Below are 23,626 nucleotides of genomic sequence, written 5' to 3' on the forward strand. Positions count from 1 at the left end.
GGTATTGCCTCCCTTCCACCTGCCTTGCATGTGCACGCACACACATACACACACACACTGGTAACTCACTCAATACAGCTCTGCAGAGGCCCAGCCTTGGCACTGCCAGGGCTGTCATATTGATGCTGCAAGGGGCAGTGTCTAGGTGCCAGTGGGCGGTGCCAGACTGTCAACCATGTCCCTCACCACTCAGGAGTTATACCTTACTGTGCCCTGGTGTGTTTGTCATGGCTGGTTTTCGTTTTTGAAAGCCAGTAGTGATTCATGCAGTGTGATGGCACATCAGGTGGGTGGAAACATATGGTGAGGGTAGAAATAGTGGCATAATGCCAGCTAATCAAAGTTAAATTTATTATATTCTGTGCTAATCAGGTTTGTGCCTTTACTAGACATGAAACTCATTAGATCCTTGTGATGAATGGGGAAAATCACATTCTGAGAGCTTGCCAGCACATATTCTGTTTTTGGCCTCTTGCGATATTTAACAAAAAAACTTTTAACAATGGAAGTACCTCACAGTCTACAAATGCAACTGAAATTAATGCATCGTAAAAATATATTTTTTCTGATTATAAGTAAGTTAGATTTGATGAAGATATTCAAAATGACGTGGAGCCTGGACAGAGTAGAAAAGAAGCAACTGTTCCCATTGCTGGAATTATTGAGATCCAGAGGCATAAACTAAGTTCATTGACAAAATGAGCAACAATGACCTGAGAAAAGACCTTTTTACGTAGAGAGGAGTTAGGATCTGGAATACACTGTCCAAAAATATGATGGAGGCAGGTTCAATCAAGATATTCAAAAGGAAATTGGATTATTATCTGAAAAGGAAGAAAGGGATTGGGAAGGAAGTATGTTGGCAATAAAAAATTGTCTTTCATTATGGGATAGTGCTTGCCATATCCTCAAACATAGCTGCACAAAACTGTGGCAAACATAAATTTGCAATTTGTTGCAAACAGAAAATAGTATCTTAATGTTTTCAGAAAACAATCTGTATGAATGGTGGGAACCATTTGTTTTCCAAAAAATTGTGATGTTCTCAAAATTGCTCTTTTTTCCCTCCTGCAGTGGGAACCTATCACAGTGACCTTGGTTGAGAAGGTTCAAATAATAGCAGTGATCCTCGGTTGCCTTTTTCTGATAGCAAGTGTGACCTGGCTCTTATGGTCAGCCTTCAGTCCTGCTGCAATTTGGCAGCGAAGAGACATCTTATTTCAGATCTGCTATGGAATGTATGGCTTCATGGACCTTGTTTGCATAGGTATGTTGAATGCATAAAAGTCAAATCACTACTTCCACTCGCACATTAAAGCCATAAATTTACTGATAAAGAAAGGACAAGGCTTATTATTCTGTTCAAAATACATATGTACACATGTAAAAGTCAAATTTTTGAGACCAATTATTTTTAGGCAAAATTTTAAGGTTGCCTTTTACATGAATAATATTTTGAAGGTTGTCATGTGTGCCTGATTTGGAACTGTATCCTGTACATGGATTGACTGGTCTATCTAAATATCCCTCTGATTGGTGCATTGTGATAATACAGGTTGGATAGATTGTACTTTTTTGTTCCAAGTCCCAGTACGACTATGACAGGGTGAGATGGCAATTTGTTTGGTTGCAGGGGTGCCTCAGTGTCAAGTGCTGTGATTTTGCCAACATTAACATAACAAATATTCAGTCAACTCCCAGTGGTCAAGAAGATCAACACAGTAAGAAGTCTCACAACACCAGATCTAACAGGTTTATTTGGTAGCAAAATCCACATAAATCTGTTGAACTTTAATCTGGTGTTGTGAGACTTCTTACTGTGCTTACCCCAGTCCAACACTGGCATCTCCACATCAAGAAGATCAAAACCAGATCTTCCTGGACTGCAACTTTTTGGTGTGTATGCAAACACCCCCAGAGGGAGCAGCAAGGGGAGCAGGACATCCAAGGAACTTTGGTCAAAAACTAAGGTCAATTTTTGCATAATAGCGACTTTTACTTGGGTGTATGGTAAATGGATTAATGTTTTTAAAATAATAGTGAAACATCAACACATTCATTAGTGCATATGCAGCTTCCAGGTATGCGGTATTAATTATGGATTTTGCTGAGTAGGGGAGAGGGCAAATTTTAAGATTGGTGGGCACTGGAGCTCCATGTTTGTGAAAGTAGTTATAGCTCACAGTAGCCATTTTCTGTCTCATTAGAGTATTTTGGTATACTTTCTGTCAGAAGCATTCCTTTCTGAAATGTGGAAACTCAGTGTGGGAAAGTGAAAGACAAATAGTAAGATGCTATAAACCTGGATGGAATTTTTAAAAAATCTTATTGTGTAGCGTTAAATTTACACAAAGGGAAGAGTTCAGATTTGTTAAATAATAATTTATTGGATGGAGAACATTTTAAGTACAGGTTTAAGTTGCCTTTATTGCAGATTTATTAATATCAAAAATTTGAGATAGAACATAGAACACTACAGCACAAACAGGCCCTTCGGCCCACAAGTTGCGCCGATCACATCCATACCTACCAAGCCATAGAACTATCTGTAACTCCCAATCCCATTAAATCCCATGTACTCATCCAGAAGTCTTTTAAAAGACCCCAGCGAGTTCGCTCTACCACCACCGACGGCAGCCGATTCCACTCACTCACCACCCTCTGAGTGTAAAACTTACCCCTAACATCTCCTCTGCACTTGATTCCCAGCACCTTAAACCTGTGTCCTCTTGTAGTGACCATTTCAGCCCTGGGAAATAGCCTCTGAGAATCCACCCTATCTATTCCTCTCAACACCTTATAAACCTCTATCAGATCACCCCTCAACCTTCATCTCTCCAGGGAGAAGAGACCTAGCTCCCTCAACCTACCTTCATAAGGCATGCCTCCCAATCCAGGCAACATCCTTGTAAATCTCCTCTGCACCCTATCAATAGCCTCCACATCCTTCCTGTAGTGAGGCGACCAGAATTGCGCACAGTACTCCAAATGGGGTCTGACAAAGGTCTTATAAAGTTGCAGCATTGCCTCCCGACTCCTAACTCAATCCCTTGATTAATGAAGGCCAGTACGCCATACGCCTTCTTGACCACATCCTCCACCTGCGAGGCCGAACACAGCTAAGACTCCTACCCTTGATATTGTACTCCTTCATCACATTGGTCCTGCCAAAATGGACCACTACACATTTAATCGCTTTGAAATCCATCTGTCACTTCTCCGCCCAGTCTTGCATCCTATCTATGTCACGCTGCAACTTCTGACATCCCTCCAGACTATCCACAACACCACCAACCTTCGTATCGTCGGCGAAATTACTAACCCATCCCTCCACTTCCTCATCCAGGTCATTTATGAAAATGAAAAACAGCAAGGGACCTAGAACAGATCTCTGGGGCACTCCACTGTTTTACATTATTCTGAAGCGGTGATTAAAGTGGTGAACAGGGGAATATCTGTGGGCGACATGGTAGCACAGTGGTTAGCACTGCTGCTTCACAGCTCCAGGGTCCTGGGTTCGATTCCTGGCTTGGGTCACTGTCTGTGTGGAGTTTGTACATTCTCCTTGTGTCTGCGTGGGTTTCCTCTGGGTGCTCCGGTTTCCTCCCACAGTCCAAAGATGTGTGGATTAGGTTGAATGGCCGTGCTAAGAAATTGCCCCTTAGCATCCAGGGATGTGTAGGTTAGAGGGATTAGTGGGTATAATATGTAGGGATATGGGGGTAGGGCCTGGGTGGGATTGTGTTTGGTGCAGACTTGATGGGCCAAAGGGCCTCCTTCTGCACTGTAGGGTTCCATGATCTATGAATGTTTTTTCTGTGGACTTCTGGAAGATACTTGATAAAGTCTCCAAAAAGAATTGTTAGCTGAAGTGAAAGCTCCCGGAACTGGAGGCAAATTATAGATCTGGTTAGGAACTGGCTGAACGATAAGAGTCATGATGTGGAGATGCTGGTGTTGGACTCGGGAAAACACAATAAGAAGTCTCGCAACGGCAGATTAAAGTCCAACAAGTTTATTTGGTAGCAAAAGCCACTAGCTTTTGGAGTGCTGCTCCTTCATCGGGTAAGTGGGAGTTCTGTTCACAAACAGGGCATATAAAGACACAAACTCAATTTACAAGATAATGGTTGGAATGCGAGTCTTTACAGGTAATCAAGTCTTAAAGGTACAGACAATGTGAGTGGAGAGAGGGTTAAGCACAGGTTAAAGAGATGTATATCCTCTCCAGCCAGGAGAGTAAGTGAGATTTTGCAAGCCCAGACAAGTCGTGAGGGTTTCGGATAGTGTGACATGAATCCAAGATCCCAGTTGAGGCCATCCTCACGTGTGCGGAACTTGGCTATCAGTCTCTGCTCAGCGAGCCTGTGTTGTCCTGTGTCGTGAAGGCCATGTTGGAGAATGGTAGCACAGTGGTTAGCACTGCTGCTTCACAGCTCCAGGGACCTGGGTTTGATTCCCGGCTTGGGTCACTGTCTGTGTGGAGTTTGCACATTCTCCTCATGTCTGTGTGGGTTTCCTCCGGGTGCTCCGGTTTCCTCCCACAGTCCAAAGATGTGCGGGTTAGGTTGATTGGCCATGCTAAAATTGCCCCTTACTGTCCTGAGATGCGTAGGTTAGAGGGTTTAGCAGGTAAATGTGTAGGGATATGGGGGTAGGGCCCAGGTGGGATTGTGGTCAGTGCAGACTCGATGGGCCAGGTGGCCTCTTTCTGCAGTGTAAGATTTCTAAGATTCTATGATCCTAACGCTTACCTGAAGATCAGAGACCAAATGCCTGTGACCGCTGAAGTGTTCCCCAATAGGAAGAGAACACTCTTGCCTGGTGATTGTCAAGCGGTGTTGTTGTAGTGACCACATGGTCTCCCCAATGTACCATGCTTTGGAACATCCTTTCCTGCAGCGTATCGTGTAGAGAACATTGGCCGAGTTGCAAGAATATGTACCGTGTACCTGGTGGATGGTGTTCTTACGTGAGATAATGGCATCTGTGTCGATGATCCAACACATCTTGCAGAGGTTGCTGTGGTAGGGTTGCGTGGTGTTGTGGTCACTGTTCTCCTGAAGGCTGGGTAGTTTGCTGCACACAATGATCTGTTTGAGATTGTGCAGTTGTTTGAAGGCAAGAAGTGGGGGTGTGGGGATGGCCTTGGCAAAATGTTCATCTTCATCAATGACATGTTGAAGACTCCAGAAAAGATGTTGTATCTTCTCCATTCTGGGGAAATACTGGATGACGAAGGGTACTCTGTCTGCCATGTCCTGTGTTTGTCTTCTGAGGAGGTTGATGCGGTTTTTCGCTATCGTGCGTCGGAACTGTGAATCGATGAGTCAAGCGCCATATCCTGCTCTTATGAGCGTCTGGAGGTATCTGTTGTGATCCTCCTCATCTGAGCAGATCCTGTGTATAAGGAGGGCTTGTCCGTAGGGGCTGGCTTCTTTAATGTGTTTAGGGTGAAAGCTGGAGAAATGGAGCATCGTGAGGCTATCCGTGGGCTTGCGGTGCAGTGAAGTGCTCAGGTTACCGTCCTTGATGGAGATGCATGTGTTCAAGAATGCAACTGATTCTGGAGAGTAGTCCATGGTGAGTCTGATGGTGGGATGGAACTTGTTGATGTCATCATTTAGTTATTTCAGTGATTGTTCACCATGAGTCCAAAGGAATAAAATGTTATCAATGTATCTCATGTATAGCATCGGTTGAAGGTCCTGTGCAGTGAAGAGGTCTTGTTTGAACCTGTGCATGAAGATGTTGGCATATTGAGGTGCAAATTTGGTCCCCATGGCTGTTCCGTGCACCTGGATGAAGAACTGGCTGTTGAAGGTGAAGACACTGTGGTCCAGGATGAAGCGGATGAGTTGTAAAATTGCATCTGGAGACTGGTCGGCATTGAGTACTGAGGCAGTTGCAGCAGTGCCATCGTCATGGGAGATGCCGATGTAGAGTGCCGAGCCAGCCATTGTGACAAGGAGTGCTCCTAGTTCAACTGCTCCATGTGTGCTGAATTTCTGTAGGAAGTCCGTAGCGTCATGACAAAAGCTGGGGGTTCTTTGTACAATAGGTTTCAGGATGCCCTCAACTTAGCCGGGGAGGTTCTCGCACAGGGTCCCATTGCCCAATATGATGGGACAGCTGGGTGTGTTTGCGTTGTGCATCTTCAGGAGGCAGGTTGAGATTTCCATCATGGGGAGAACATGGGATGAGAGCATGAAGGGTGCTCTGAAGGTCCAGATCAAAGGTTTGGATCAGCCTGTTGAGTTGATGGGTGTGTTATTTGGTCAGATCTGCGGGTAACTATCTGTAGTGTTCCTCGTTGTTTAGTTGTTGGTAAACTTCTTTGCAGTAATCTGTTCAATATGACGATGGCATCTCCTTTGTCTGCTGGTTTGATGAGAATGTTGCAGTTGGTCCTGAGAGCGCGGATGGCATTGCGTTGTGATTGGGTGGTGTTCGGGGTTGTCTTGTGAGTGCGGCTGATGAATCTGGTGTTGACGCACCTCCTGATGGCTTGGGCATACATGTCAAGTCAGGGCAGCGGCATTCCGGAGGAGTCCAATTGGACTCTTTCCTCTTTGGTTGCTGCACTGCGGATCTTTCTGTTGGCTGTTCCAGTTCATTGACTGTCCCATTGTATTTGCTGTTGGCCTCTTGGGGTTTGTGGAAGAACTCCTGCAGCCTCATTCACCTGTTGAATTTCTCTGTGTCTGCTGCAAGACTGACAGGGTCTATTTTGGTGGTGGGGCAGAAATTGAGCCCTCGGCTGAGAACTTCGATTTCATCTGGTTGAAGTATGTAGTCTGACAAGTTGACAATGGACTTCCCTGTTTTCTACTGTGGTACCAGGGAAGGCTTAGTTGCTGCTGGTGGTGATGCTGAGTTTCTCAAGTTTCTTGTTCTTGGTGTGTATGTAGATGGCGTAGTTCCTTTGGCTCATCTGCTTGGCAGAGTTTCACAGCTGGTCTACGTCCTGAGTGCAAGGTGAAAATATGGACTCTATTCTGATTTCCAGGATGCGGCGTTTGCTGTAGAGCTGGTGGTTGAAGAGTGTGGGAGAGGTGTGATGGCAAAGTCTCTCAGTGTAGTCTGTGTTATAAGTTGACCTGAATGAGTTTGTGATCTGTAGTCCTTTTGGTATCTTGTCTGCTTTCTTGCATCTTTGTAGAAACTTGATGTCTGTGTCGATATGCATGATTTTAGAATCATAGTCAAAGAGGTTTACAACATGGAAACAGACCTTCGGCCCAACTTGTCCATGCTGCCCTTTAACCTCCATTTACCTGACGAAGGAGCAGTGCTCTGAACGTTAGTGGCTTTTGCTACCAAATAAACCTGTTGGACTTTAACCTGGTGTTGTGAGACTTCTTACTGTGAATGATAAGAGACAGAGGATATTAATAATGGACAGGCTTCTAACTGGCAGGATGTGAAAAGTGATGCCTGCAACAATCTGTATTATGGCCGCAACTATTCACTGTGTTTGTTAATGACTTACATAATTTTGTTGCAGAAGTAGGCATGATTGTAAGCCATATAGATGAAAGTATAGAATTACAAAAATATATTGGTACATTAACAGAATGGACATGCCAGTGGTAAATGGATTTCAGTGTAGCCAAATGTGAGGTAAGGCACTTTGAATCTAAAACGGATAGAACAGAGTGCTTTATAAATGGTGAAAAGTGTCAGTCCAAGGAGACTTGGGCTCCAGACACATGGATCACTAAAATACCATGAAGACGTATTGAAAATAATCAAAAAAGCTATTGGAAATTGGCCTTGAGAACTAAAGAAGTAGAATACCAAGGGCTAGAAGTCATGCTTCAGCTATATAAATGCTTGGTTAGACCACATGTAGGAATCTAGGAACAATTCTGGGCACCACACTTGAGGAAGAATTGGAAGAAATGCAATGTAGGTTTATCAGATGATAATTGGAATCTATTGGTTAAACTCTAAGAATAGATGATGTAAACTGGGGCTGTGTTTGCTGGAATCTAGCTGGTGAGGAATGCTTTAATTAAATTTTCAAAATATTAGGTGCACAAATAGGGAACTTTGAGAGAAAATATTTCTGTTAGGAGGAGAGTCCAAGACTAATGGCCATGTTTAAAAATGAGAGCTGGGTCTTTCAGGAGTGATGTTAGGAAACAATATGAAAGGTGGTTAGGAGTTTGGAATTGATGCAAATAATGTATAATGAGACAGGATTAATAAATAAAATAAAAGATCCTCTGGGTTATGTGAATATAATGTAAGTTGGGCTTTGGGGTGCATATGGCCCCTTTAAGAGTGCGGATCAAATGTTCCTTGGAGGATTAGCTCCTCCCAATGTGGGACACAGTTGTGCAGTCTTAGATTTGACTGTGCAACAGTGCAGAACTACAGTGGAGAGTTCCCTGGTGTTCAAATTACCAAGACAACTGCATGGTATTTTAGGCACCAAAAGTCAATAGTGCTTATGTAATAACTGGCAACAAGACTGCTTCATAGCCTACGCATTCTGCTGGTATCCCATTCTGGTGAAGGGGACAGGGATCAAGTATTGCCCTGGACTTCGTACGATGACGCTGGAAAGGAACTGAAGCATGGCAACCATATGAAGAATGGGTTGGAGCTTTCCAACCGCCATTGCTTCATTTGAACAATCAGTTCATGAGGAGATAAGACCTGCCTAGGAGTCTACTGAAAGTGTCATGGGAAGCAGTTGCCAAGGGGACTCGGGCAGCAATCAAAGGTTGGGAGGAGGTGTTGGCCACAGTCAAGAGAGCAGCCATCATGGGGAATGGTATCCAAGGGGACCCAGGTGGCTGCTGACAACAGTAGGAGGCAGCTTTGGGTTTAGACTTGTGTGGCAGGAAATATTCCTGCTGCTGACAAAACAAAATGGTGGCCACATTTGGTGCTATAGGCCCCTTTGACGATGAAGCAGAGAACTAGAAACCTTATAGAGAGCACTTCAGTGCTTATCTTATGGCAAATAAGGTGGGTCATGACCTAGTTGTACCAGTTTTATTAAGTACCATGGGAAGCAAGACCTTTGCTGTTTTAAGACAGCCTGGTACAACCGGAAGAATTAGCTGAGAAGACTTATCAAGAATTGTGATGATGCACTAAAAGTCATTTCACTCCCAAGACATTGATGATTGTAGAGCAGTTCAGATTTTATAAATGTGAGCAATTTGAAGGGAGTCCATTGCACAATTCATGGTGACTTTGAAAAGAGAGGCAGAGCACTGCGAGTTCAGAAATGTTAGCAAGGATGCCAAATGGGACTAACTGGTTTGTGGCCTCCAGCATGAAGCCATTCACTGGAGATTATTGGCTGAAAAGAATTTAGTGGCAGTTATTGACTGAAAATAATTTACAGTTGTAGATTGCAACTTCCATGGAGATAGCTGCCAGACAAGCAGCACAGTTGGATGTCAGCACCTGGGTGCACAAGTAGTGGAAGCCTCGCAGAGTTGGGCGCTTGCAAGTGGAATGCAAACTGATGTGGCAGGACAGACCACAGGGGGTTGAACTGCTGGACATAAAAGACCCAATGTCACAAGTGCAAGTGAGTTGGTCACATTGCCCAGAATTGCCAGGTGCCACTAAGCCCAGAGAAGGAAAACAAAAGAAAACTTTTAGAAGGACAAAACAAAAGGTCCATGTTGCCAGCCATGGAGAGGATAGGGAGTCAGTTGGGTCTGCAGAGGAAGCAGACAGTCCAGTGAAACAAGAATTAAAGAGATGTGAAGCCACGTCTGGTAGCGTACACCATTAGGCCCAAGGTGGAGCCTGAATTGTATTGACTGGTGGATCTGAGTGCCTTGGAACCAGTGACCGTCAGTGAATGGGCCACTCTATTGTTCCAGTTCTGAAACCAGACGCATCACTGAGAATTTGTGGGGATTTTGAAGTGACAGTTAATTCAGCCCTGTATGTGGACCAATACCTGCTTCCTCTCATTGAGGACGTATTCCGTTGGCTGGCACAGGGAAAGAAATTCTCCAAAATGGACTTATCATAGGCGTATTTGTGGATGGGGGTAGTGAATAGTTCATAGCTGCCACTAAATGATAGTCAAACACAGGGGCCTGTTCTGCTACAAGCAACTTCCTTTTGGCATTACATCAGCTTCAGCTCTGTTCCAAAGGCCCTTGAGTGGATTGACAGGAGTCCAGTGTTACCTGGACGATATCTTGGTCACGGGTTCGACAGAGGAGGAGCATTTAAAGAACCTAGAGAATATCTTAAAGAGGTTACAGGAGCACAGCCTACAAGTCAAGAGAGAGAAATGTGAGTTCTTTAAGGACTCAGTTGAGTTCCTGGGTCATGTAATTGACAGTGATGAGTTACATAAGGCACCGTGGCCATAATGAAGGCCCCAAGACCAGGAAATGTGTCCCAATTGTTTCTGGGACTTATTACTACAGCAAATGCATTCTGGATCAGGCAACAATGTTGAAATTGGTACATCAGTTGCTGGGAAAAGGGCAGCCGTGGAAGTGGACTAAAAATGCGAGGAGGCCTACCTGGCGATAAAGCAGGCTTTGAGGAGATAGGCAATGCTAGTTCACTTCAACTCAAAGTTACTGCTGCAGCTTTCTGTAATAACTCAGCCTATATGGTTGGGGCTGTCCTATCCCATCTGCCAAATGGGGATGGAAGGTCCATCCTATTAGCTTCAAAATAATTGAAGGGGCTGATGTAAGCTCATGTGGAAAGGAAGACTTGGGCACCGTCTTTGGCATCAGGAAGTTTATCACTTCCTATATGGCAGGCATTTTATACTTTTGACAGACCATAGGCCTTTGATATCCATTTTTGGAACATACATTGGAATACCGCCCATGGCGGCTGCTCAATTACAAAGGTGGACATTGTGTTGTCAGCCTACTCGGACAAAATCTGGTACCCATTCAAAGAACATGGCAACATAGATGCTCTATCAAGGCTACCTTTGCCTGGGGATTAAGATGGTCTCAGCTGGAATCTGAAGATAATATACTTCATGCAAGAAGTGAAGTTCTGGTAACCGTTAACCAGATGTGGAATGCCACTCAGAATAATCTGATTATGAGCCGGATAGCGGACCTAGTCCTGAGAGTGAGGTTGAGTAGCAGAAACCATCTGGAGTTTCGGCTGTTTATGTCCTGAAGATGGGAGTTATTCAGATTGGATGGATGTTCTCTATGGGGTATGAGATTCATCGTTCTCCCATCATTAAGAGGAAGGGTGCTGGAACAGATGTACCAAGGGTACCTGGGGGTAGTGCAAATGAAAGAAATAGCAAGAAGCTATTTTTGGTGGCCAAATGTTGATGCCCAAATGAAGAAAAGGCAGGATTGTGAGAGTGTGGCACCTTGGTGTAAGAGGTGCTGCCTGTGTCACCTCTTCATTCATAAGAATAGCCCCAATTGCCTTGGCAGTGAATCCACTTTGTTGGTCCAGTGGAAGGACAGATGCTTTTAGTGGTCTGAGATGCTCACTTCAAGTGGCTGGAGGTGATGGCAATGAAGTCCATGTCGGCAGAGTCAATGCCAGACAAATCTGATAAAATATTTGCTCAGTTTCTAATCCCAGAACAAGCAGTCAGTGACAATGGAGTAAGAAGTCTCACAACACCAGGTTAAAGTCCAACAAGTTTATTTGGTAGTAAACGCCACTAGCTTTCAGAACACTGTTCCTTCGTCAGTTGAGTGGGAACTTAAAGTAACCTGGTGTTGTGAGACTTCTTAGTGTGTTACCCCAGTCCAACGCCGGCATCTCCACGTAGTGACAATGGACTGAGCTTGTGGCCCAAGATTTCACCAAGTATCAGACATGTGAGAACAAAAAACAAAGAACAACATAGCATAGGAACAGGCCCTTTGGCCCACCAAGTCTGTGCCAACACAAATGCCTTTCTAATCTAAACTAATCTTTTCTTGCCTCTAAGTGGTCCATATCCCTCTAATCCCTGCCTATTCATGTATCTATCCAGATGAATCCTGAATATTGTGAAAGAATCTGCTTCCACCAGCTCCTCCAGCAACATGTTTCAGACATTCACCACCCACTGTGTGAAAAACTTGCCCCTTACATCTCTTTTAAACTTTCCCCTCTCACTTTCAACCTATACCATCAAGTAATTGACCCTTCACCCCTGGGAAAAAGACTCTGACTATCCACTTTATCCAAGCCTGTCATAATCTTGTAAATCTCTGTCAAGTCCCCCTTTATCCTCTGATGCTCCAATGAAAACAATCCAAGTCTGTTCAACCTTTCTTCATAGTCCATATTCTCCAAACCAGGCAACATCCTGGTAAATCTCTTCTGCACCTGTTCCAATGCATAAACGTCCTTCCAGTAGTGTGGTGACCAGGATTGTACATAATACTCCAATGTGACCTAACCAAAGTATTATACAGCTGCAACATGATTTTCCAATTCCTGTACTCAATGCCCTAACCAATGAAGGCCAGCATGCCATACACCTTCTTGACCACCTTATCCACCTGAGTTGCCACTTTCAGGGAACTGTGGATCTGCATGCCTACATCCCTCTATGAGGTTGGCAGCGTATCATCCGATGACAAATGGTCCGGTAAAATGATTTGTTCAGACCATGAAATAATCTCTGAAGTCAATGCAAGGGGAGGTGTTGCTAGGGAAGTGGATAAGTAAATTCCTGAGTATGTACTAAACATGCCTCATGCGAGTACTCAGTATTTGCTGGCTTTGTTGATGTTCAACTGAAAATTGAGAACAATGTTCGATCTGGAGACCTGAGAGGTGGTTATACAGAACCAAGAGGGATAGATGGCCAGAATTGCAGGAAGTGCAAAGTTGAGGACTTTACAAAAAGAGGAGTTAGTTCTGGCCAAGAAACATACTTCTCGGGAGAAGTAGATACCAGCTTCAATTGATGCAAAAACAAGACCTATGTCCTACACAGTACTGAGTAGGGATGAGCTGGTTTGGAGAGAAGTGCTGACACAGCACCACAAAGATGGGAAGCCTCACAAGCCGCTGAACTGTCCAGCATGGTTTGGTCAGAGCCTAAAATTTCAGAGTCAGTGTTGATCACCCCAAGGGAGGGAGCAACGTCAGTGGCATTAGCAACCTGCAGCCCATCAGAGAGGGACCCCACACTGAGGAGTAGGACCTTCCTGAATCTCGGGAGACTACTCTGGAAGAGATTCCTGAAACAAGGAAACAGCCTTCACGAAACTGCCACATAATAAGCCCTGACAGACTTATGCCATGTGAACTGTCTGAAGAGAATTTACATTTGTATTAGTTTGCAATGCTTTGTAAAAATATTTTCCATTATATGTATATACATTTCTCTATTGTATGTATACATGTTTCAGTTGGGGAAGTTTTAGATTTAAGGGGAAGGGGTGTGATATATGCAATGGTTGGAACCATTATCTTGAAATTATGTCTTTGTCTACATGTGCCATGTTTATGAAACCTACCTCTCGACTCACCTGATGAACATAAGAACATAAGAAATAGGAGCAGGAGTAGGCCATCTAGCCCTTCGAGCCTGCCCCGCCATTTAATAAGATCATGGCTGATCTGTCGTGGCTCAGTTCCACATTCCCGCCCTCTCCCCATAACCCTTAATCCCCTCTCTTATCAAAAACCCATCAACCCGCGTCTTAAAAATATTTAGCGAGGTAGCCTCCACCACTTCAACGGGCAGAGAATTCCAGAGATTCACCACTCTTTGAGTGAAGAAGTTCCTCCTCAACTCTGTTCTAAACCGCCCCCCCTTTATCTTGAGGCTGTGCCCCCTAGTCCTATTATCCTTTCTGAGCGGGAAGAGTCTCTCCACCTCTATCCTATCCATCCCATTCATCATCTTATACGTCTCAATGAGATCTCCCCTCATTCTTCTAAACTCTAATGAGTACAAGCCTAGTTTATTCAGCCTCTCCTCATAGCTCAACCCCCTCAACTCTGGTATCAGCCTAGTAAACCTCCTCTGCACTCCCTCCAAGGCCAAAATATCCTTGCGTAAGTACGGCGCCCAAAAGTGCACACAGTACTCCAGCTGCGGCCTCACCAATGCCCTATACAGCTGCAGCAAGACCTCCCTACTTTTATATTCAATCCCCCTCGCTATGAAGGCCAGCATCCCATTCGCCTTCCTGCTGCACCTGCAAGCTGGGTTTTTGCGACTCATGCACAAGGACCCCGGGGTCCCTCTGCACCGTCGCCTGCTGCAGTTTTTCGCCACGTAAGTGATAATCCTTCCTACCATTATTCCTACCAAAGTGGACCACCTCGCACTTGCCAACATTAAATTCCATTTGCCATTTCCTGGCCCATTCGCCCAGCCTATCTAGATCCTTCTGTAGACTCTCCACACCCTCCGCACAATTTGCCTTTCCTCCAGTCTTGGTGTCATCAGCAAATTTCGACACCCTACACTCGGTTCCCTCCTCCAGATCATCTATATAAATGGTAAATAGCTGAGGCCCCAGCACCGACCCCTGAGGCACTCCACTAGTCACCATCCGCCAATCCGAGACTTCTTACTGTGTTCACCCCAGTCCAACATTAGCATCTCCACATCATAGCTTCCTTTGATGAAGGAGTTGTGTTATAAGCCTAGATTAGGCCTAGATTCAGTGGAATTTAGAAAAATGAGAGGTGATCTTAATGAAACATATAAGATCCTAAGGGGTTTGACAGGGTTGATGAGAGAGAACTTCCTTTTGTGAGGGGATCCAGAACTAGGAGGCACAGTTTAAATACGTGATTTCCCATTTGAGGCTATTCACTCAGTGTCTTTCTTCTACAGAGCAGCTGGGTCATTGAATGTCTTCAAGGCTGAGTTAGACAGATTTCTGATTACCAAGGGAGTTGAAAGTTATGAGAGGCAGGCTGGAAAGTGGAGTCAAGGACACAGTCAGATCAGCCATGATCTTATTGAATGATAGAGCAGGTTAGGTCCACTACTCCTGCTATTATTTCCTGTGATCTTAGAGCAATTGTAAATTTCAAATCTGAGATTGATGGATTTATTTTACATAAATATTAAGGGATATAGAGTTAAGTTGTAGATCTGCCATGCTCAAGGAGCTAATTATAAAGCAGACAAAACAGTGGCATAAGCAATTCAATCACCACAGGGTACCTAATGAGAGTGGCAGAATACTTCCTGCTATCGAGGGATGGATGTATAATCATAAGAATTGAACTGAAAAAAAAATCCCATGTAATTGTTTAACATCAGTTTAAAAAAAAGTTTTATAGATATGAAGAAATCTCAGTTATAATGTTTCTGCCTGGATTTAGCTAATTTATATATCAGGACTTGTTTAGGAAACTGATTAAAAATGCAACTTCCCTAATATAGAAACATAGAAGATAGTAGCAGGAGGAGGCTATTTGACAGAATGCTCTGCCATTCATCAAGATCATGGCTGATCATCCAACTCAATAGCCTAATCCTGCTTTCTCCCCATAACCTTTGATCCCATTTGCTCCAAATGCTATATCCAGCCGCCCCTTGAATGCATTCAATGTTTTGGCATCAACTACTTCCTGTGGTAATGAATTCCACAGGCTTATCATTCTTTGGGTGAAGAAATGTCTCCTCACCTCCATCCTAAATGGTCTACCCTGAATCCTCAGACTGTACCCCTGGTTCTGGACTCCCCCACCAACAAGAACATCCTCCCTGCATCTATCCTGTCTAGACCTGTTAGAATTTTATAAGTCTCTATGAGAGACCACTAGTCTATTCTACCCCACTAGTTACTGCCTGCCAATTTGAAAAGCACCCATTAATTCCTACCCTTTGTTTCCTCTCTGCCAACCAGTTTTCATCTCAATACACTTCCTCAAATCTCATCTTGCATGACAATCTTTTGTGGGGTCTTTGTCAAATGTTTTCTGAAAGTCCAAATATACATCTACTGATTCCCCCTTGTCAACTCTACTAGTTACATATTCAAAGAATTCCAACAGATTTGTCAAGCATGATTTCCCCTTCATAAATCCGTGCTGACTCTGTCTGATCCTGCCACTGCTTTCTAAATGCTCTACAACAAAGACCTCGATAACGGATTCGAGAATTTTCCCCATTACCGATGTTAAGCTTACTGGTCTATAATTCCGTTTATTCTCTACCTCCATTTTTGAATATTGGAGTGACATTCGCTACCCTCCAATCTGCAGGGACTGTTCCAGAGTCTGGAGTCCTGCAAGATGACCACCAATTAAGCCACTATTAGTGTCACTTCTTTAAGTACTCTGGGATGTAGATTATCAGGCCCTGGGGATTTATTCATCTTCAATCCCATCAATTTTCCCAGTACCATTTCTCTACTAATATTGGTCTCCCCCAGTTCTTCCCTCTCACTAAATCTTGCATTCTCCAACATTTCTAACATCTTTTGTGAAGACAGAACCAAAGTATGTATTCAGTTGCTCATCCATTTCTTTGTCCTCTAATATACATTTCCCCATTTCTGTCTGTGTCAATAGAAAGTTTTAGTGTCAGTCTTCATGTTCCCTGCAAGCTTACTTTTGTACTGTTTTTTCCCTTTCTTAATCAATCCCTTTGTCCTTCTTTGCTGAATAAACCAACACAAGGCAGATGATGAAGAAATATTAATGCTGTACCTGTGATACTTCCAAAGTTATTTTCTTAAAAATTAAGAGTTGTCTGAGGGTGTATTCCTTTCTTTGCACCCATTGCATTCCTTTGCAGCATAGGACCACATTATTATAGTGTACACTGTATTTCCAGCAGCTTTGGAAATTCTTCTTAAAGGATAACCTCCTATCCTTAGTGACATCCACAAACCATCTACCATGCTCACTAATTTCCAAGCTTCATCAATGTAAATGAATAAGTGTTAATCAAGATTACCCTGATAGCTCAGTCTTGGTAACAGTAACCATTTGTAAACCAACCAGAGCAGAAAGAGAGGTCAGCAAATTGGTCTCAGTTCTCTAGACTGACGAGGGGCGAAAACAGCCAGGCAGTCTCAGCCCTGATTCCTACTGCAAAATATATGTTTGTGGCTTACTCTCTGTTTCAGACATGAAGAATGGTCACTCAGGTGTGACATTTGACTTAAATTGTTATCTAAGCTTAGGCAGTATTGCCAGAGATTTGAGCATTGAATATTTCCTCATCAAAAATCAGGGAGTAAATGCCTTTTCAATCTCAGGCTTCCAAATGTAAAGTACATTTTCACTTTGGACCAATCTCGCATGTTTTCAGGGTGTTTTGCAAAAGGCCCATTTTCTTACACATTCGGGGGTGGAGTTGACAATGGAACTCAGTTTTTAAGTAAGCACACACACAATTATCGTCTGCTCTTTGGCTTGGCTTGGAATGGCTTAGGTTTTGGATTGAATGCAGTGCAGGTTAAATAGTTCCCCATCTGATCTGGACGTTATCTCCATGCCTGTGGATAATTTGTTGAAGGTATGGTCCAGTATTGCAGTGTGGAATTCAGTCCTTTCGTACATGCTGTAATAAGGTGAGAGTGACTGCCATTGATATCAAGGTCACATTTAACCAAGTGTGGCATCATGGACCTCCAGCAAAACTAGAATCAATGGGAATCAGAGGGAAAACTCTCAGCTGATTGGAGTCATACCTGGCACAAAGTAAGATAGTCATGGTTGTTGAAAGTCAACCATTTCAGTTCCAGGGTATCACTGCAAGAGTTCCTTAGAGTAGTGTCCTAGACACAATCATCTTCAGCTGCTTCATCAATGACCTTCCTTCCATTATAAGGCCAGAAGTGGGGATGTTTGCTGATGATCGCACAATATTCAGCACCATTCGCAACTCTTCAAATACTGAAACAGTCCATATCCTTCATCTTCGGGCAGTAGAAAGCACCGGACCTGTGAGGAACACATTTCACCAATACAGCGATACAAGAGGGCATGGGATTCAAGGCCTCCACTCATCTTTGGGCAGCGGACAAACCTGGACAGGCAGCAGAGGGCACCAGGCCTGCGAGGGATAGCCACTGTTCATACAGTGTGCTGAATTTGAAAATCACCAATGAGTGACATTACAGGAAAGCGGTAAGCTGAAACTAGGGACTGTGTTTAAATAGCTGAAGCTAAAGGAAACATTATTTATTGGGAAAGTATTATTTATTACCTGTATCTAGGGCGTAAATTTTAGAAAATGTCAGGTGAGAACAGCGAAGTGGATAGCGTGGCTTGTTATACGTGGGGAGTCTTGAACACTGCCAGTGTCCTAGGTGAGCACATGGTGCAAGAAGTGCTCCCAGCTGCAGAAACTGGAGCTCTGGGTTTCAGAGCTTGAGCAATGGCTGGACTCACTGTGGTATACCTGTGAGGGCTGAAAGTTACGTAGATACCACATTTAGAGAGGTGGTCACACCATAGCTCAAGGGAATTGATTACCTGTAAACATTCACATTCCAATCATTATTTTGTAAACCGAGTTTGTGTCTTTATATGCCCTGTTTGCGAACAGCACTCCCACTTACCTGATGAAGCGGCAGTGCTCCAAAGGCCAGTGGTTTGTGCTACCAGATAAACCTGTTGGACTTTAACCTGGTGTTGTGAGACTTCTTACTGTGTTTTCCTCTCCCTGCCAGACTAGTTTAAACTTTTCCCAACAGCAGTACAAACCTACCTGTAAGGATGTTAGCTCCGAGGTGCAGATTCAGAATTTGTACGTGTCCCACTTTCCCCAGAAACAGTCACAGTGATCATAAGAACATAAGAAATAGGAGCAGGAATAGGCCATCCAGCCCCTCGAGCCTGCCCCGCCATTCAATAAGATCATGGCTGATCTGTCGTGTCTCAGTTCCACATTCCTGCCCTCTCCCCATAACCCTTAATCCCCTCTCTTATCAAAAACCCATCAACCCCGTCTTAAAAATATTTAGCGAGGCAGCCTCCACCACTTCAACGGGCAGAGAATTCCAGAGATTCACCACCCTTTGAGTGAAGAAGTTCCTCCTCAACTCTGTTCTAAACCGCCCCCCCTTTATCTTGAGGCTGTGCCCCCTAGTCCTACTGTCCTTTCTGAGCGGGAAGAGCCTCTCCACCTCTATCCTATCCATCCCATTCATCATCATATACGTCTCAATGAGATCTCCCCTCATTCTTCTAAACTCTAACGAGTACAAGCCTAGTTTATTCAGCCTCTCCTCATAGCTCAACCCCCTCAACTCCGGCATCAGCCTAGTAAACCTCCTCTGCACTCCCTCCAAGGCCAAAATATCCTTGCGTAAGTGCGGCGCCCAAAACTGCACACAGTACTCTAGCTGCGGCCTCACCAATGCCCTATACAGCCGCAGCAAGACCTCCCTACTTTTATATTCAATCCCCCTCGCTATGAAGGCCAGCATCCCATTAGCCTTCCTGACCACCTGCTGCACCTGCAGGCTGGGTTTTTGCGACTCATGCACAAGGACCCCGAGGTCCCTCTGCACCGTCACCTGCTGCAGTTTTTCGCCCCGTAAGTAATAGTCCTTCCTACCATTATTCCTACCAAAGTGGACCACCTCGCACTTGCCAACATTAAATTCCATTTGCCATTTCCTGGCCCATTTGCCCAGCCTATCTAGATCCTTCTGCAGACTCTCCACACCCTCCGCACAATTTGCCGTTCCACCAATCTTGGTGTCATCAGCAAATTTCGACACCATACACTCGGTTCCCTCCTCCAGATCATCTATCTAAATGGTAAATAGCTGAGGCCCCAGCACCGACCCCTGGGGCACTCCACTAGTCACCAACCGCCAATCCGAATAGCACCCATTAACCCCCACTCTCTGTCTCCTATTTGACAGCCAATCCTCTATCCACGCTAACACCCTACCCCCAACTCCATGCCCCCTTACCTTCTGCAATAACCAAGAATGATCCAAGAATCTAAAACCCTCCCTCCTCCACCAACTCTTGAACCACATAGGTAATTGATTACCTATAAAGGTAATTGATTGCCTGTACCTGTAAAGATTCACATTCCAACCATTATTTTGTAAATTGAGTTTGTATCTTTATATGCCCCGTTTGTGAGTAGAACTCCCACTTACTTGATGAAGGGGCAGTGCTCTGCAAGCTAGTAGTTTGTGCTACTGGATAAACTTGTTGGACTTTAACCTGGTGTTGTGATATTTCTTTTTGTGTTTACCCCAGTCCAATGCCGGCATCTCCACATCAGGGAGAGGGAACACAGCATTAGTAAAATAGAGACAGGAAGTCAGAATGAGTTCAGCTTTGTTGAGTGTCAAGATAATTAGGTAAGGTTGGATGGTATTTACTTTAATGCTAGGAATGTAATACATAAGATTGATGAGTTAAGGGTGTGGATTGATACTTGGAAGTCTGATATTGTTGCCATCACAGAAACATGGTTGAAGGAAGGGTAGGACTGGCAACTCAACATTCTGGGGTATAGGATCTTTAGGCGAGACAGAAGAGGTTGGAAAAAGAGAGGTGGTGTTGCAGTATTAATTAAGTAGTCAATTACTGCAATAGGAGAGATGATATCTTGGAACAGTTTTCAAATGAGGCATTGTGGGTAGAATTTAGGAATATAAAGGGGACAGTCACATTACTGGGATTGGATTATAGATCCCCAAAGACTCGGTGGGAAATAGAGAAGCAGACATGTAGACAATTCACTGAAGTGTAAAAATAATAATTGAGTAATTAATCAAGGGATTTCAACCTCTCCAACATAAATTAAGATAATCTCAATTTAAAGGTTTAGAGGGGCCATATTTCTTGAAATGTATTCAGGGGAATTTTTTGTATCAATATGTAGAAGGCCTAACAAGGAATGGAGCAGAGCTAGATCTGGTTTTGGGGGTCAAAGCTGGACAAGTGTTCAATGTGAGAGTGAGGAATCCTTTAGTGAAAGCGACCATAACATGGTATGGTTCAGGTTTATTATTGTTAATGTCAAGGAAAAGATGGCCAAAAAAAGACAACTTTGGATTGGGAAAAGCAGATTTTATTAAAATAAGGCACGGAGCTGGCAAAAATTGACTGGCAACAGCTCCTTATGGGAAAATCTACAGTGGAGCAAGGCGGGTGGGTGCATAGGTATAGAATAAGGAGGGCATAGATAGAGAATTCAGGAAAAAGGACTGTGTGGACCTTGAGCAGTTTAACATAGGAAGTGAAGGTTTATTGGAGGCTTTGACGGGCTTAAAAATTGACAAATCCCCAGAGCCAGATAAACTTTCTTTTATTCATTTGTGGGACACCGGCTTGGCTAGCTGGCCAGCATTTATTGCCTATCCCCAATCGCTCTTGAGAAGGTGATGGTGAATTGCCTTCTTGAATTGCTGTGGTCCATGTTCTGTGGGTTGATTCACAATGCCGTTAGGGAGGGAATTCCAGGATTTTGACCCAGTAACTGCAAAGGAGTTATATTTCCAAGTCAGCGTGATGAGTGGCTTGGAGGGGAACTTGCAGGTGGTGGTGTTCCCATATACCTGCTGCCCTGGTCCTCTAGATTGAAATGGTCGTGGGTTTGGAAGATGTTTTTTAAGGATCTTTGGTGAATTGCTACAGTGCATCTTGTAGATAATACATACTGCTGCTATTAGAGGGATGTTTGTAGATGTGGTGCCAATCAAGTGGGCTGCTTTGTCTTGGATGGTATCAAGCTTCTTGAGCATTATTGGCACTGCACCCATCCAGGCAAGTGGGGAGTATTCCATCACACTCCTGACTTGTGCCTTGTAGATGGTGGATAGGCTTTGGGGAATCAGAAGGTGAGTTACTTGTCACAGTATTCCTAGCCTCTGACATGTTCTAGCAGGCACCATGTTTAGGTGGTGAATCCATTTGAGTTTCGGGTCAGTGGTAACCCCAAGAATGTTGACAGTGGGGGATTCAGTGACGGTTACACCATTGAAAGTTAAGGGGTGCTGGTTACTGTGTCTCTTATTGGTGATGGTCATTGCCTGGCATTTGTGTGCGTGAATGTTACTTGCCACTTGTCAGCCCAAGCCTGGATATTGTCCAGATCTTGTTGCATTTGAACATGTACTGCTCCAGCATCTGAGGGGTCACGAATGGTGCTGAACATTGTGCAATCATCGGCAAACATTCCCACTTCTGACCTTATGAAGAAGGGAAAGTCATTGATTAAGCAGTTGGGCCTAAGACACTACCTTGTGGGACTCTTGCAGAGGTGTCCTGGAGTTGAGATGACTGACCGTGCACAACTACAACCATCTTCCTGTGTACCAGGTATGACTCCAACCACAGAGTGTTTGCCCCCTGATACCCATTGATTCCAGTTTCACTAAGGATCCTCGGTCGAATGCAGCCTTGACGTCAAGGATTGTCACTCTCACCACTGCATCTGAGGCTACTGTGGGAGGTCAGGCACAAAATATACATTTTTAACTCCTCTCTGGCTACAGGGAAGTGCCAGAGGACTGAAGGATGGTGGTTCCACTTTTCAAGATGGTGGTAGAGATGGAAAAGCATTGGAGAAAGTTTTGGAGAGAAATAATATCCACTTGGAAAGACATGGGTTAATTAGGGATATTAGCATGGCATTGTCAGAGGCTGATCATGCCTAACAAATTTGATAGAATTTTTCAAAAAAGTGACCTTGTGTATGGATAAGGGAAGTGCAATTGCTGTAGTTTATATGGATTTCAGCAAAGCCTTTGAGAAGGTCCCACATGGAAGACTGATTGAGAAGGTTGAAGTACATTGAATTCAGAGAAACGTGGTGAGATGGATCTGAAACTGGCTCAGTAGTAGGACACATAGGGTGGTATTAGAATGCTGTTTTTGTAACTGGAGGCTGGTGTCCAGTGGCATACCACAAGGTTCAGTGCTGGGACCCTTCTTGTTTGTTATATACATAAATGATATCGAAAATAATGTAGGGGGAACATAAATAAGTTTGCAGATTACACCAAGATTGGTAGAATGGTTAATGGTGAAGAAGAAGGTTGTAGGTTACAGGAAGATATAATTGGGTTGATCAGATGGGCAGAGCAGTGACAGATGGATTTAACTCTGATAAGTGTAAGGTGATGCACTTTGGAAGAAGTAACAAGACAAGGGAGTGTTTAATGAATGGCTGAACACTAGGAAGCTCAGAGGAACAGATGGATCTTGGGGTACTTACTCACAGATCCCTGAAAAGCAGGTGATTGAGGTGTATAAGATTGACAGGTTTGGACAGGGTGAATGGGAAACAGCTGTTTCCCTTTGTTGAGGGATCAGTAATGATGGAGCATAATTTGGAGATTCAGAGGCAATGTGAGAAAAGAAAAATGACTTACAGAGCGGTGAGAATCTGGAATGCACTACCTGGGGCTGCAGTGGAGGCTGGCAATCTTACAAACTTTAAAAAATATTTGGATAAGCACTTGAAATAACATACGATTCAAAGATATGGGACAAGTGAAGGAAAATGGGATTGGTATGATATTAGTGGTAGTTATTGTTGGTGCGGACTCAATAGGCCCAAGGACCTTTTCTATACTGTCTGATCCTGTCACTCTTCTGTCCCAATGCAGCAGGACTTGTCAATCCTAGCCTGGATATTGTCCAAGTGGCAAGTAATATTCATGCCACATATGACCATCTCCAATAAGAAAGAATCTAACCAACATTGCTTGATGTTCAATGGCATTACAATCACTAA

At 44.0% G+C, this 23,626-nt stretch overlaps 1 protein-coding gene across 1 annotated transcript in view; it reads left to right on the forward strand.

The window, feature by feature from the left end:
- The window catches only part of LOC145359703 (E3 ubiquitin-protein ligase MARCHF11-like), an 85,203-nt gene that overhangs the window by 46,261 nt on the left and 15,316 nt on the right, over window positions 1–23,626 (forward strand). Inside the window, exon 3 of the mRNA XM_080214475.1 lies at window positions 1,075–1,267. Within this exon, the coding sequence (XP_080070601.1) occupies window positions 1,075–1,267 (193 nt within the window). The remainder of the gene's footprint in view (window positions 1–1,074; window positions 1,268–23,626) is intronic.

The sequence above is a fragment of the Carcharhinus amblyrhynchos genome, chromosome 2, assembly GCF_965287045.1.
Source record: "Carcharhinus amblyrhynchos chromosome 2, sCarAmb.v2.hapA, whole genome shotgun sequence".
Lineage (NCBI taxonomy): Eukaryota > Metazoa > Chordata > Chondrichthyes > Carcharhiniformes > Carcharhinidae > Carcharhinus > Carcharhinus amblyrhynchos.